General features: G+C 49.2%; 1 protein-coding gene across 1 annotated transcript in view; it reads left to right on the top strand.

Annotated features, from left to right (window-relative positions):
• MYO18B (myosin XVIIIB) overlaps positions 1 to 15,253 on the top strand; it is a 368,096-nt gene that overhangs the window by 107,983 nt on the left and 244,860 nt on the right. Inside the window, exons 16-19 of the mRNA XM_007947984.1 lie at positions 1,846 to 2,005; positions 4,275 to 4,458; positions 5,413 to 5,635; positions 11,102 to 11,211. Of these exons, the coding sequence (XP_007946175.1) occupies positions 1,846 to 2,005; positions 4,275 to 4,458; positions 5,413 to 5,635; positions 11,102 to 11,211 (677 nt within the window). The remainder of the gene's footprint in view (positions 1 to 1,845; positions 2,006 to 4,274; positions 4,459 to 5,412; positions 5,636 to 11,101; positions 11,212 to 15,253) is intronic.

The raw sequence follows: 15,253 nt of genomic DNA on the forward strand, positions 1-15,253 counted from the left end.
TACGGGAACCAGACGACTCCGGGCCCCATCTCTCTCCAGAGACGAACTTTGTGACATGAACTCCTCTGCCGTGTGTGCGAAAGCCAGACGGCCCTGGGCCCCATCCCCCTCCAGAGACGAACTTTTCAGTTTGAACTTGTCGGCTTCTACATGCTTGTGAGCCATTTATCTAAGATAAATTTCTCTTTCTCTCTCTATAAATATTTATATATATATACTTTGCTGGTTTTTGTGTTTCTCTAGAGAACCCAATCCAACACACAGAGCAAATTCACTTTCCATACAGCAGCTCACATACACTTGTCTCATGACATTGACTGCAATTTCCCACAATGCAACAGTTCCCCTTCCACTTCCTCCCCATAGTTAACCTCTTCCCTGTGTCCTTCCTTCCATGCACTCCTGCCCCCTGAGCTGTCTCCCTGTGATTACACAGCCCTTCTATTATCCCATGATTGTTCTCTGCAAGGAGTGTATCTACCTAATGTAAATGTTCAGCTCATGTATCTCTCTTTTGTTTGGCTGGAAGCCACAGGAGTGGGTTCAATTCCAGACCTGAAGGGCAGCTAGGGGCCATAGTCTCAGTGGTTCTGTCAGACTCTATCAGACCAGCAAACCTAGGTTACCCCCCACCCTTTTAATAATTTTGAGTTTTGTTCCACATTGTTCTCCCTCTCTATGAAGGATCTCCTACATAGATTCCCCTCCAAGTAGTTGACAGTGGTAGCTAGGAACCATCTAGTTCTTCTGGTCTCATAGTCGTATAGGTGGAGGATCTCATGATGTACCAGTCTCTTGGACTAATTGTTTCCATTTGTCTTGGTTTTCTTCTTTCTTCTTTGCTCTGGATGAAGAGAGACCCATAGTTGCATCTAGATAGCTGCTTGCAAGCTTTTAAGATCCCAGTTGTTACTCACCAAAGCAGGAGGTGGAACAATATTTTTGTGTTGTAAGTTATGCCAGTTGAGCTTGTTGTACCTTGCGCCTATGGCCCCGAGTCAAGGCAAGCATTCTTCACTAAATAAACTACACTATTGTTTGCTTTAAAGGAAACTTTAGGGGATATTTTTGGTTTGGGTTAAAGTTATAAAGATTATCTTTGTTGTTGTTATTATGTGCCATCAAGTCGGACCTGACTCATAGCGACCCCTCCTTGGGTTTCTGAGGCAATATCACTGCGGAAGTAGATTGCCCTATCTTCCTTCTGAGGAGTGGCTGGTGGGTTTGAACCGCCAGCCTTCTGGTTAGCAGTCAAAGGCCTTAGGCACTATGCTACCAGAGCTCCCAAAGATTATCTTAGTGTAATAGTTTCTAGGGTTCATCCAGCCTCAGTGGCTCCAGAACATGTGGATTCCATGAGAATTATAAATCTGTTCAATATTTCTCCCCCTTTTGATCAGGACTTGTCTATAGAATCCTTGATTGAAACATTCAGTAATGAAAGAAGAGTAGCTGCTGAAGCTGCTTATGTGGAACCAAACACCTCACAGAATTTGGTTCTTTGGTTTGGAAGTTTAGCATCCTGTCTTCATGGAACATCCCAGTTAATTGGCCTAATAACATTTTCAGTGGTTCTGTTTTACCTATCACTTCATTGCATAGTCCTCGGGGTCTTTAAAGCAGCCATCCAAGACAGAACAATTGGTCTGTATTCGCCTGAAGGAACAGAGTCAGGAATAGGAGGACAATTTAGAATGTGTGGCTAATTGCCTCCATGAACAACTCCCTCCTTTGCCATAAGACCAGAATAACTGGATGCTGCCCAGCTACCATTACTGAAAATTTTGAGCCAACATTCTAACCGCCGTAAGCCCTGACACTCCTGTCGCCCGTGTCCCCTTTCAGAGACCTCCCCGCTGCGGATGTGTGAGCAGCCCCTCCAGTGTGAGATTTCCCACCAGCTGGGAAAGGACCCCGTGCGCTATGACCTCACTGGTTGGATCCACAAAGCCAAGCCGAACCTCGCAGCCCTGGATGCCCCCCAGGTCCTGCATCAGTCAAAAAGGTGAGCCAGGCCTGGGCTGGGGACGGGCAGGGGCGAACAAGCCACTGTGGTCCCTCCCCTGCGGGGCCCCCTCCTTGCTGGTCCTACGTGGTCATACCAACCCAGTGCGTGAGGGCCGGCCAGGAACGCCATCCCTCTGTAATGAAACAAAGAAATGTAACTTGAATTGTGTGATGAAATGTCTCCCTGGGGCCAGAGTGAATGCACCGAAGAGCCGAGTGCTCTAGGAGGTGGAACAAAAGCGAAAGTGCTCGGGCTTCTCCTTTTGGCTCTTGCCTTTCATTAAGTCTGAGAGATGATGTGGCTGGAACAACTTTTATGGACATCCGAGAACTTAGGTTAGGGGTCATAAAACTGAAATGATACGTTTTGTGGCATTAAAAATAATAATAATAATAAAATAAAGCTCATCCTGCTCCCTGCCTGCTCTTCCCCAAAGGGCTGGGAGCCATCCCTGGTTTCAGTTCAGAGAATTATTGAAAAATGTTTGTCTAGGTTGTGTGTACTTGCGTGCGTGTGTGTGTGTGTGTATATGCGTGCGTGCATGCAGCGGTCCTCCCAAGTTAGGTCCGGCCTCCTGCAGGGGCTCAGCATGGAGACAAGAAGAGAAGCACAGGCCACCAGGGAGGGGCCGGGGGTATAGGCGTTGGGGGTGAGAAACAACATTACCGGTCACCCTCCATGTGCCTGGAATGGCCAGGCATTCAGTCTTCATGATCTTGTAGCTGTGGGAGCTGTCTATTCTGCCTGCCAGGCATATATTCTGGCAGGAAACGTCTATTAGGAGCTCTGGTAGCATAGTGCCTAAGGCACTTGACTGCTAACCAGAAGGCTGGCGGTTCAAACCCACCAGCTACTCCTCGGAAGGAAGATGGGGCAATCTACTTCCGTAGTGATACCGCCTCAGAAACCCAAGGAGGGGTCGCTGAGTCGGGTCTGACTCGATGGCACACAACAACAACATGGACTCTACTTGTTGTGAGGATGCTGTTGTTAGCCGCGTCAGGTTGGCTCTGACTCACGGCGGCGTTATGAACAAAGCACTGCCCGGCTCGGCACCGTCATCCCAGTCACTGGTCTGCTTGAGTGCTTTGTTGTGGTCACTGTATTGGGAGTGCCTTGCAACACGGAGGGCTCATGTCCAAGCACCGTATCAGTGTTCTCTTGTGCTCCATAGGGTTTTCACTGGCTATTTTCAGAAGTAGATTGCCAGCCCTTTCCTCCTAGTCTGTCTGTTTCTGGAAGCTCCGCTGAAACCTGTCCGCCATGGGTGACCCTGCTGGTATTTGAAGTACTGGTGGCATAGCTTCTGGTTTCATAGCCACACGCAAGACACCACGGCACAACACGCTGACACATGGGCAGTGGGCTGTAAGGATAGTGTTCTGGTTCCCTTGTGCCGCTCTGACAAGAATACACCACAAATGGGATGGCCTTAACAAACAGGAGTTTATTCTTACAATTTGGAGGCTTTAAGTCCAAGTTCAAAGTGCCAGGCTGTAGGGGCTGTGTGAAAGCCCCTCAACCTTGGGGTCCCGGCCCACTGGAGCTAGAGGCGTTTCTTCACTCAGACAGCCACTGGCTGCTGAGGCTGAGAAGCCCCAAGGTTGACAAGTAAAAAGGCACAGTCCCGATGTTACCAGACCACACAGCAGGCCATTAGCTTAAGTCCATTGTAAGTCCCAAGGTTGGCAGAGCATAGCAGGGTGCTGAGCTACGACACGGCTACACGCAGGGTCCAAGCGTGCCATAGGCGAGAGACCATTCCCAAAGCTTCTCCTTATGTACAGGAAGCAGACCATATCCCAAAGGCAACTACTCAGCTGCTTGTGGTAGATACCACCATGGAGTTGATTGTCAGTCTCCTCATGGGGAATACTACCACCAGCTGCCCAGCCACTCAACCAGGCCCAGCCAAGCTGACACACAAACTGAATGACCACAGATAGCAAAGAAGATTTGGGCCTGTCTGAGTAGGACTGCTGCAGGTGTTTACATGACAAGAACATCCGGTAGGAGGAAAGATGCACTAAGGTTAAGGGGGGGAGGGGGCATCTGCAGGTGGAAAAGAGACATTGAAGGAAGGAGCTGGCATTTGTTGGGAAGCAGACGTGTCTGGCAGAGGGGTTCGTGAATATGGGATAGCGGCTGGGACGTGTAAGTAGAAAGGAGGGCTCGGCAAGCAGGTTGGCCCATTCCCTTTGCCTCTACCCAGAGAGATGCCCCTCTTCCAGTCTCCCAGAGCCCTCTCTCCTTCCTCTTCTGTCAGGGAGGAGCTGCAGCACCTGTTCCAGTCCCGGCTCAAGCTGCCCCCCATCTGCCGGGCTGTGGCAGGTCTGGAGGGCACCTCCCAGCAGGCATTGCAGCGGATCCGCGCGGTGAGGAGGACATTTGCCAGCAGCTTGGCTGCGGTGAAGAGGAAGGCCACATGCACCCAGATCAAGCTACAGATGGTGAGTGGGGGTCCCTTCCCCTGTTGTTGTTATGTGCCATCAAGTCGGACCCGAATCATAGTGACCTCTCCTTGGGTTTCTGAGGCAGTATCACTACAGAAATAGATTGCCCCATCTTCCTTCCGAGGAGTGGCTGGTGGGTTTGAGCCTTCTGGTTAGCAGTCAAGTGCCTTAGCCACTATGCTACCACAGCTCCTATAGGGAGGGGTGGGTTATCTACCTGCATCCTCTCGAACCTTCCTAGTAACCCTTGGGGGACAGGTATCACCCTATGTTCCACAGAGGAGCAAAGACACTTGACCAGGGTCACACAACTGGGAAGTGATATGATCCAAGACCAAGACCAAAGCCTCAGCTACTTGATATTGAGAGGCTGCAAGATGTTGCCAAGAGCCATGAGTGTCGCCTTAACAAAGGTGGCAAATGTCACAGCTGGGCCAGCCTGCCTCCTTGCTCACTTACATGTGCACATTTTCACCATTAGGCTCCTGGGAAGAAGGCAGCAGAACCAGCACTGGGTGTGAATATGTTACCCTGACTGGAAACACAGGGATCCCCTAATCCATGAGGCACTTGGATTTGTTGAGGGTCAAGCTGAGCTCAGAAGAGCTGGACATGGAAGAGTTAGCTTAAAAAAAAAAAAAAATTGGCAACATCTTATAGAGGAAAAGTCCTCGTCTCGGGTCTAGCTCTATTACTAGGGCTTCAGCTAGTGGTCTGAGTGACCTGGGGCCAGCCACTTGCCCTCTCTGTGCCTCTGTTTCCCTATATGTTACAACAAATACTGTTATCGAGGCCCTCTATTTCCTATGAGTACAAAGCACGTGGGAGGTCCTTGGGGCAGGACAGTGGGGCCCCAGTGAGCCCAGGCCAGACTGAATGTATGTCTGGGGCATGTCCAGACCCCATCTGTCTCCCCCTAAGATGCTGGCCCTGGCCTCTCTCCTCTCCTAGGATGCACTGACCAGTGTGATCAAACGGTCCCAGTTGCACTTCATCCATTGCCTGGTGACGAACCCAGTGGTGGAGAGCAGGGGCAGGCAGGGGTCTCTGACCCCACCCCAGCCTGGGGAGGACCAGCCCAGAGAAGGTGGGCCCCTGGCCCCGGACATCCCGGCACTGAGGGTCCAGCTTGCAGGGTCCCACATCCTGGAGGCGCTGCGTCTGCACAGGGCAGGTAAGAGGCAGCAGAGAACAGAGAACCCACCTGCTTCTGCTTCTGGGCTCTGCCCACGTCCCAGGGGCTGGAGCACCAACCATGTGAGCTTTCCATGCAGTATCCTATTTACAATTCCCAGCAGCCCTGCGAGGGAGATGCTGCAATTATCCCCATTGTACAGAAAACAGGAGAAGCTCAGAGAGATGAAAGGACTTGTTCAAGGTCACATAGCTGGGACAAGGCAGAGCCTGGATTTGGACCCACCTGTCTTTGAGTCCAAAGCCCATATTATTTCCTGTGTGAATTGTACATCTTAGAAGTCTAGATCTATGTCTTTTTCATCTTCCTTTCAATACAACATCTGAGCACCATCTACCTTTGGGTACCTGTTGCCATCAAGTCAGATCCAACTCACAGCAACCCCATAGGTTACAGAGTGGAACTGCTTCATAGAGTTTTCTTGGCTGCAGTCTTTCACGGAAAGCAGATAGCCATGCCTTTCTTCCATAGTGCCACGGGGTGGATTCAAACCACCAACCTTTAGGTTCATAGTTGAGCACAGGCCATTTTCACCACCCAGAGGTAGAAAATGGGATTTCCAAAATGAGCAGCATTTTAGCCTTCAAGTGGTCACTATGATGTGGCCAGTACATATGTCACCCAGGGATGCTGGGGGTACCTGGCTACATAAAGAAGGGATCTGCATATTCATTGGGGAAATTGGGAAAACCACCTAGAGGAGGTAGCATCTTAATTGGGTCTTGAAATGGAGGAAGCAGCTTACTCCTGGGAGGTAGGGAAGATGGACTGCTAGGCAGAGCTAGGGTCAGCTTGTGCAAAGGCCAGGTGTGAGACATTAGGGGCCAGATGTTTCCAGGTAATGAGGTTCAACGTGAGTGGGGAGTTGTGGGTGATGCAGCTGGAGAACCCAACAAGGAGGAGTGTGAATGCTGCCTTTGGGAATTTGGCTTTCCCCTGGTCTAGCTGGGGAGCTGATGGAGTGGCCGAGAAACAAAACCTAAAAGCCACTGCTGTAGAGTCAATTCCGACTCATGGTGACCCCATGTGGGTCGGAGGAGAACTGTGCTCTGTAGGATTTTCAGTGGCTGATTTTTCAGAAGCAGATTGCCAGGCCTTTCTTCCGAGCTGCCTGTGGGTGAATTTGAACCGCCAACCTCTTGGTTAGCAGCCGAGCACTTGACTGTTTGAGCTATCTGGCGATTCCTTCATGGGGGGATAAAGGAGTTTTTTTTTTTTTTTTCCCCACATATAATACTCACGATTATGAGGTTTATTAGGGAAGTAACAGGTTACAATTCACTTCAGGAATGCACTCAGAATACAGTTCTTCAATCGGGACAGCCTCCCCTCTGCTATGCCCTCAGGCATACCTCTCTGGCCCTTGGCTTCTGGGCCTGGCCTCTGTCCTGCTCCGGCAAGGGTTACCAAGCTCTTCTAGCACTGGTGATAGGTATACCTATGTGCACCCCGCTCCACCAGCAAGCCTCCTGCCCGGGCCACTCAGCTTTCTTGCTCTGTGGGCTGGCAAGTCTGCTGCTCTGTCTCATGCCTCTTGGTTCCACTGCTGCCATCTCTCAGCTGTTGTCTCTGCCGGGGCATCTCTGCCAGGGAGGTCCAGTGCAGGGATCTCAGGCCCAAGAAGTCCATCTCTTCCTATTCTCTCTCTTTTTTATTTTAAGAGCTTGTTTTACATTCAACGTTATGTCTACATTTAGTTTCATTCCCCATTTACCATGCCCAACCCTAACCAAGTCTCCTCCCCTCCCTACCCAGTAACCCTCCCCGTGTGCCCCTCATATTTATGCACTCCTGTTTGTCCTGCATTTCCTCAATTTGAATGTTGGTCCTCTGGTGTCCCATGGTCTATTGCTCTAAGGGATGTATTACCATAGAGTATGTGGGTGCGGGGGATAAAGGAGTTTAGTCAAAGGAATGAGGCTTCAGGGCTGCATTTCAGAAGCAAGCATGCACCTGAGGTTTGCACCATGAGCTCATCTTATGAGTTGAGTTTGATCTTAATTCTTCCCATTCTTTTCTGCCACTCAGTCCCCAGGGACTGACACATCAATATCTGCTCCCTGACAGTTTAGAAAGAGCACAGGCACACCCAGCCATTCTCTCTGCAGGGGGTGGTGTGTGCTGGGGCTGGCGGCCATCTCAGGTGGGCACCTGCTTGTTTAATGTCTCTGTGGTGACTGGCACCCCAGCCTGTGGTCACCGTCCCTGTCTCCTCCCATCCCATTAACAATGGAAAGCCGGGGCTTGAGGTACCTAACAGGGAGCAGCTGGAAGCCAAGATGAGACCCTCTCCCAAGCATCTCATTGATTTTCTTTCCCGCCTACACTGCTGCAGACCCAGGGAGACAGGTAATGTCACAGCAGTGGCTCACTACCCCTCCCCCCACCCCAGCGCATCGATCCTGGCTGGCGGGTGGGAAGCTCTGGGCCTTTGCAGCACCCTGAACCACTCCTGGACTGTGAGAGCCACCGGGTGCCTGCTCAGATCAGGGTGTCCTTTTGCTAGGGCCACCTGTCCTCATGGCAGTGCTGGTCCCCTCTGTTCTCAGCGTGGCCTAGCTTGGCCAGGACAAGCTTCCCAACTAAGTGAAGGGTGATACCTCCAAGGTTGAACTTGCCCATTTCTGCCTCCCAGGCCTGGTTCAGTGCCTGCCTTTTCTGCTCCAAGTCTTTTCTGTCTCTCTTGTACACATATAAGATATTTACATGCACACATAGAAACATACACATGAGTTCAATATTTAATATTTTAAATACATGCACATATAATGTGTGTGTGTGTGTGTCTGTGTCTGTGTATACCATAAGGAGCCCTGGTGGTGCAATGGTTAAGCATTCAGCTGCTAAATGGAAGTTTGGCACTTTGAACCCACCAGCTCCGTGGGAGAAAGCTGGCAATCTGGTTCATAAAGGTTACAGCCTAGAAAACCCTATGGGACAGTTCTATTCTGTCACAGGGGTTGCTATGGGTTGGACATTGACTTGGCATGCAACAACAACAAATATATACAATATACACACAATACATATATGTGTTAGGCACTGTGTAGTTCTGTATCCTAGATGAGGTTGTTCACACCAAGCCCTTGGCAGTTAGCACAGTGCCTGGCATATAGTAATGCTCATTAAACATCATCACTTATCACATAGCCAAGGAGAGCTGGTGGTGCTGTGATTAAAGCATGGGACTGCTAACCAAAAGGTCACCAGCCACTCCATGGAAGAAAGATGAGGCAGTCTGCTTCTGTAAAGATTTACAGCCTTGGAAACCCTATGGGGCAGCTCTACTCTGTCCAGTAGGGTCACTATGAGTTGGAATTGACTCGATGGCAGTGAGTTTGGGTTTTGGTTGATTGTATAGCCTGGAGCAAGATGGCCTCGGCTTGACTCCACACCTCTCACCAGCTGTGCAACCCCAGGCAAGCTCTGGATTGTGCCTGCCTCTCACAGAGTCATTGAGAGGGTGGGATGGGTTCATAAGTCAGTAATACTAGGAAGAGTGCCTGCACCCAGGAAAGCTCTCAGTACACATTAGACACTTTTGCTATAATCATCAATATAGTTGTGATGGTGTAAGGATGAATCTTATTCTTCTCTGTTGACATAAAAAAAGTTGAATCTCAAGGAGACCGAGGCCATTTGTCCATGGTCATGGGGCTTAAGGGATAAAAATGGGACACAAACCCAGATTAAGTCTGAGCCCGAAGTGTAGCCTTGTTACCTTTGTCACCTCCAAGCTCCTCTGTCATTGTGTTGATAGCATCCTTTGAACCTGAATTGAGACCTTCCTCTTCCCCCAGGAAGGCTTCCTGGATTAACCATATAATGTACACTCACCCTCACTCTTCCTTATGGCTTCTGCATTTGGCTTTATCATCAAGTGAAGTCTCAAAAGTACAGTGAGATTTCACCAGACTCTTCTCCCATCCAGCCACTGGATGGGGCTTTCTGAGACAACCGAGGCTCTACCCTACCCCAAAATCCAAGATGAAGTTCAAACGCTGAGGCCTGCATTTGAGTTCCTTTGGGACCCAGGCCCTGCTGACCTTGGTGTCCTCCCCTTTGGCTCCTTTCCATTGGATTATTAATTGCCACTGTCATGGGTTGTATCCTAGCTGGGACAGTTAATGCTCTGTGTGACACTGGGCTGGGTGGCTTCACCTCTCCATCTGTAAGATGTGGATAGAATGTCTCAGAGTGTCTGTCTCACAGGGAAGTTGTACACATGGTAAGCACTCGGTGTGTGCTGGCTATTGCTCTGGCTATGGTACCAACCGTATGTTCCTCAACTCTGGGTCTTAAGGTCTTATCTATGCAGAAAGCTCTGCCAGGACCTCCCTTCTGCAACACTCATGTCTTCTTCAAAGGTCGGCTCCAATGGCCCCATCTCTGTAGCTCTTCCAGATGCCCCTTCTCTTTCCAGTTCCCCACACAGAAATATGCAGCTGATTCTATCATACGTATCAGACCTAAGAGAGACTTTGTTGTTGTTGGGTCCCAAAGGAATCTTGAGTCAGCTCCAACTTGTGATGACGCTGTGTACAGTGGAATCAGATCATGGTGCCCCATAGGATTTCCACTGGCTGATTTTTGGAAGTAGATCTCCAGACCTTTCTTCCTAGTGCATCTTAGTCTGGAAGCTCTGCTGAAACTTGTTCAGCATCATAGCAACAAGCGAGGCTCCAATGACAGATGGGTGGTGGCTGTGGTTAAGATGCATTGAATGGGCATTGGACCTGCGTCTACCATGGGAAAGGCAAGCATTCTACCACTGAACCAATTAGATACAATCCAGTGCAGCAATTCCCAGGTACAGTCTGTGAAGCTTGTAATAAGTATTAAAACAAAAGCCAAACTCACTGCCATCGAGTTGATTCCGATTCATATTGACCCCCGATGGGTTTCTGAGGTGGTAAATCTTTATGGAAGTAGATTGCCCCTTCTTCCTTCTGCAGAGTGGTTGGTGGGTTTGAGCTGCCAACCTTCATGTTAGCAGTCAAATGCCTTAGGCACTGTACCATCGGAACTCCTTGTAATAAGTATTAGACCAAAAGAAAAAAAAAAAGAAAAAGCAGCAGCTCCCATAGTCAAACGGGTCTGGAAAACTGTATTAACAGGACTAATCCAGTGCCTTTCTGTAGGAATTCTCAGAGCTCTGAGTGCTGATGCCAACATGTTTTGTGGCCTTCCAAGAGACATGATTTTTCAAACTTCAGAGGAGGATCTTATAGGGCTTGTGTCCTGGGGCACATATTTGGGAAATGATTGAAGTTAGTTTCTTAAGTTAGCAAATAGGAAAAGTAAGGCCTCAAGAGGTAAGTCCCTTCAAAAAGTTAGCAGCAAAGCAGGGAATAGGACCCAGAGTCCTTGCCTGCTGCCCAGGGCCCTGGGCTGGGTCTTCTTAGTGAGCTCTTTTTTCCTTTCCTGCCCACTCTCACCTCCCAGGTTACGCTGACCACATGGGCCTCACTCAGTTCCGCCGGCGATTCCAAGTTCTGGACCCTCCACTCATGAAGACACTCATGTCGACCTCTGAGGGAATAGATGAGAGGAAGGTATGTGGAGCCGGGCCCAGGAGAGGGTGGGGATCCTGGCTTATTGGACCCAATGATCTGTGGCCCACAGAGGATTTTCCCAGGGGGCAGCTAGACCATGGGAATCTGAGAGCCAGGCCTTGGAGGCAGTGCTGAGAGTGGTATGAAGTTTGGTCCAGAACCCTACAGAAATGCACCTCCCCGGAATATCACTCAGGACGCTCCCAATCCCAGAAAAGTGCTTCTGAAAACTTGCATGAAGAAGTGGAGGAAAAACATAAAAACAGAGGGATGAGAAGAGTATGGCCTAGCCAGAAGGGCCCTAGCAAGATGCAAAGCTGTCATTTCCAAAGCATGTTCCACTCGGTACCAGCACCCAGAGGTGGTCTATAAGAGGACCATCCTTGGTCCAAAATGTTTGGAAGTGTTTCACACTGGGCCCCTTCTTGGAGAATGACAATGAACATGTCCTCTTGGGGCCTTTGCACTCTGCGTCCCCTCTGCCTGGAACGTGCTTTCCCCTACTCTTCATCTTGCTATTCGGAGCCCAGCTCAACTGTTATTCTCTATGACACCATTGTTTCAAGTAGCACCTATGCGGAATTATTTCCATCTGGAATTACTTAGATGCCTGATAGTCATAGTAAGGAGCTCTGGTGGTGTAGTGGGTAAGACATTGGCTGCTAACCAGAAGATTGGTGGTTCAAACACACCGGCTGCTTTGTGGGAAGAAGACAAGGCAATGTACTTCCATAAAGATTTACAGCCTTGGAAATCCAATGGGGATTGCTATGAGTCAGAATCCACTCAATTTCAGTGGGTTTGGTAAGGAAGACTGGGCAACCTACTTCCGTAGCAATACTGCCTCAGAAACCCAAGGAGGGGTCACTATGAGTTGGGACAGGCTCGACAGCAGTGTGTTTGGTTTTTTTTTTTTTTTTTTTTGGTTTTTATAGGTGTGCAGGATCCTAGTAAGTGCTCAATCAAGTTTTGTTGAATGAATGAATGAATTCTCATACCTAACCTGTATTTCTGCTCATATATCTCCTTCAACTCTACTGTAAGCTCCAGGAGGACTGGAACCATGTCTTTACCCTTAGGGCCAAACCGTCCTTAATGTTTCATTTGAAAATGGTCAGGGGCTTATCAACAACTACAGAGCTCATTGGATTTTGCAAAGCCCCATTGCATCCTCACGATCACTTGCAAAATGAGGGCTATTGTATCCCTTTTACAAATGAGAAAATGAACCCTCCTGCAAATGAAGTGAGTTCCCTGGAGCCACATAGGCAGACAATCATGGAGGTGACCATTAGTGGCAATAGTCCCCCACCCCTGTCAAATAGACCTGAATTTGACTCCCAGCTGGAGCTGGTCTACTTAATTAAGCAAGGTGTTTGACTTTTCAGCCTCTGCCTCCTCATCTGTAAAGTAGGAACAACAGTAATGCCCACTTCAGTGATGTGTTTTGAGGATTACATGTAATAATATAGGCCCTGCTCTCTGGCACAGAGCCTGACACATACTAAGGGCTCAGTGTATATTTACTGCTATCATCTTCATCATCAGCATCACGATCAATATCAGATTCAGCACGAGCATCATCTTTCAAGTCTAGGGTAATGGCAACAAGCCACCCAGGCTCTATATTCACAACCATGTTGAAAGTTCACCTCCAGGTGAGTGCATCTGAGATCACCAGCACTGTAATCCTCACACAGTGAGCCACAGGCTAGAAGAATAAACAGAATCACAATTCTTAGGTCCCGCCTTTGCTCTTCTCTGCAGTGGGGATCAGGACTCCAGCCACTTTGCTGCAGACATGGCCCTCCTGACCCACCCACTGTGGGGAGGATGCATCCAATAGAGCTGGGGTGATACAGGGCGACCCTCTCTCTGGGTTCCTTATTTTGGAAGCCATGGGAACTGTGTGTGGCAGGCTTGATGCTACATTTTCATTTGGGGTTCTTTATCCTCGGTCCCCTAAACTTGATCACTCTTCTGAGGGCCTGGGACAGAGACACAGAAAGAGTTCAGGCTCCTTTGCAGCTGACAACAGCGCCGGAGCGTGGTGTGGGGGAGTTTCCTGCGGGGGCAATGGGTGCAGCATATGGCATCCTTTCTATTCTGGACAGTTCAGCAGTTCTCTGCTGTAACCAAACCGAAACCACCTCCATACACACTCGAGACCTCGAAAAATGGAAAATTACAAGTGGAATGGACTTGGTTGGGGCTGTTTGCCGCTTCTTATTCTTTTTCTTTATCTGCTCACAAATTTCATTTGCTGCAGCATAGGATTTTGGTAGCAATGAAAGGCAACGCCATCCTGCCTCTTATGAAAAAAAAAAAAAGCTGATAAATATTCATTTGCCAGGCAACATGATATGCTATGAATTATACATGAGCACGTGCTTGGATGGGCAAACTATCAGCCTCTGTGTGCAAAGCAGTTAAGACCTCAGGATTTAATAAGACAAGTCTGACAGCTAGAAAAGGTCAATATCGCTGTAGACACTAGACGGCGGCAGAGGCAACTCACTGTCAGGGTACAAAGCGGGCCTCAGTGAACTCCCCTGTGTGACCAATACGTGGCATCTAAACCTAGGCTTTTTTATGCAAAGACTCTTTCCTAGTGAAATGTTCTGATTAGGTGGGGTACCTGCTGGATATTTTTTGTTCCAGAAACAAAAATAGCACATGCCCTTTAGCGCATGTGCACAAACTCCCATCCCAATGTAGCATGCACAACATAAAGAGGTTATAGAGGCTCGACCTCAGACAGTCCTCAAAAGATAGGGCCTTGTCCCCATTTTACAGCTGAGGCAGCTGAGGCTGGGGCCACCCAGCCAGGAAGTGATGTTCCTCAGGCTCCCAGATGCCCATGAGGGAACGGGTCCCTTTGAATGGAAACCCTTTGAAGGCAGACAGAGTGTTCAGTGCAGTTCTGTATAGGAGGTGCCTTCTATGAATGGTAATTAAAAAAACAAACATGACTGATTTCATCCAACTTTAACTACATTCCTGCTAGGCACCAGGCCCTCTGTTAGGCACTGGAAATACGGGGATGAACAGAACATGGTCCCTTGTGGGAGAAAGACACCCAAACTACTTCCATACAGAGTGAGGGCTTTGGGATGCCCCAGGAGGGGATTCTAGGATGTTTGATGTTTGCATTGGGATTGAGAGTAGGATTCTTAGAGACAGCACCTCACAACAGGTGATACCTGAGTTGAAGGACAATTTGGAGGACTTGGCGAGGACACAGAGCACTGGGCATTCTCACGTTGGGCACAGCATGTGCAAAGACCCGGTGTCACAAGTGTGCATGGCTAGTTTAGTGTAGCTGGAGCATAAAGGATGCCAAGTGGCCAAAAAGGGCTGGAGGAAGCTGGCAAGGGCCAGACCATGGAGTCCTTGTTAGCCAGGTAAGGGAGTCTGGGCTCTATCATATATGCACTGATGGTGCACTGAAGGGTTTAAAGCAGGGCTGTGGTTTAAAGCTTTTGTTAGCCCCATCAGTTCCCTCTGCCCACTCCATGTTTTCTAGGGAGCAGTGTCCTCATGCTGACCTCTAACCTGCCCCCAGAGAAAGACTAGGTACATACACAGGCTTCCAAATGACTCTGTCTCCCCCTGCTACTCGTCTTGTGTCCCTTTCCTCTTGCCTTCCCAGGTTATCCCACTGGGCTAAGATCAGGCCTTAGCCTACACTAAAGTCCACCCAGATGTGACTACAATGGTGGAATCTCAGGCAACTGAGTGAGGGAGCGTCTTCGAGCCCACCGAGGCTACATCCCAGGCTCTGGTCCCTTCCATCTCTCTCCACTGTTAAGGCAGGAGTTGCTAAGTCTCCCTGATCGATGTGAGGAAATCCTTGGGCCCGCCCTTCTCCTCTCAGAGTGTCTGCAGTGTTGATTGATTTTAACCAACAAAATCTCTGTCTCTGGAGACTTGATCTGAAGAACACAATTGTTGTTGTTATGTGCCGTCGAGTCAGCCCCGACTCATAGCGACCCCTCCTTGGGTTTCCGAGGCAGTATCACTACGGAAGTAGGATTGCCCA

Source organism: Orycteropus afer, unplaced genomic scaffold (assembly GCF_000298275.1).
Source record: "Orycteropus afer afer isolate SDZICR_OR568_19922 unplaced genomic scaffold, OryAfe1.0 scaffold00197, whole genome shotgun sequence".
Classification (NCBI taxonomy): domain Eukaryota; kingdom Metazoa; phylum Chordata; class Mammalia; order Tubulidentata; family Orycteropodidae; genus Orycteropus; species Orycteropus afer.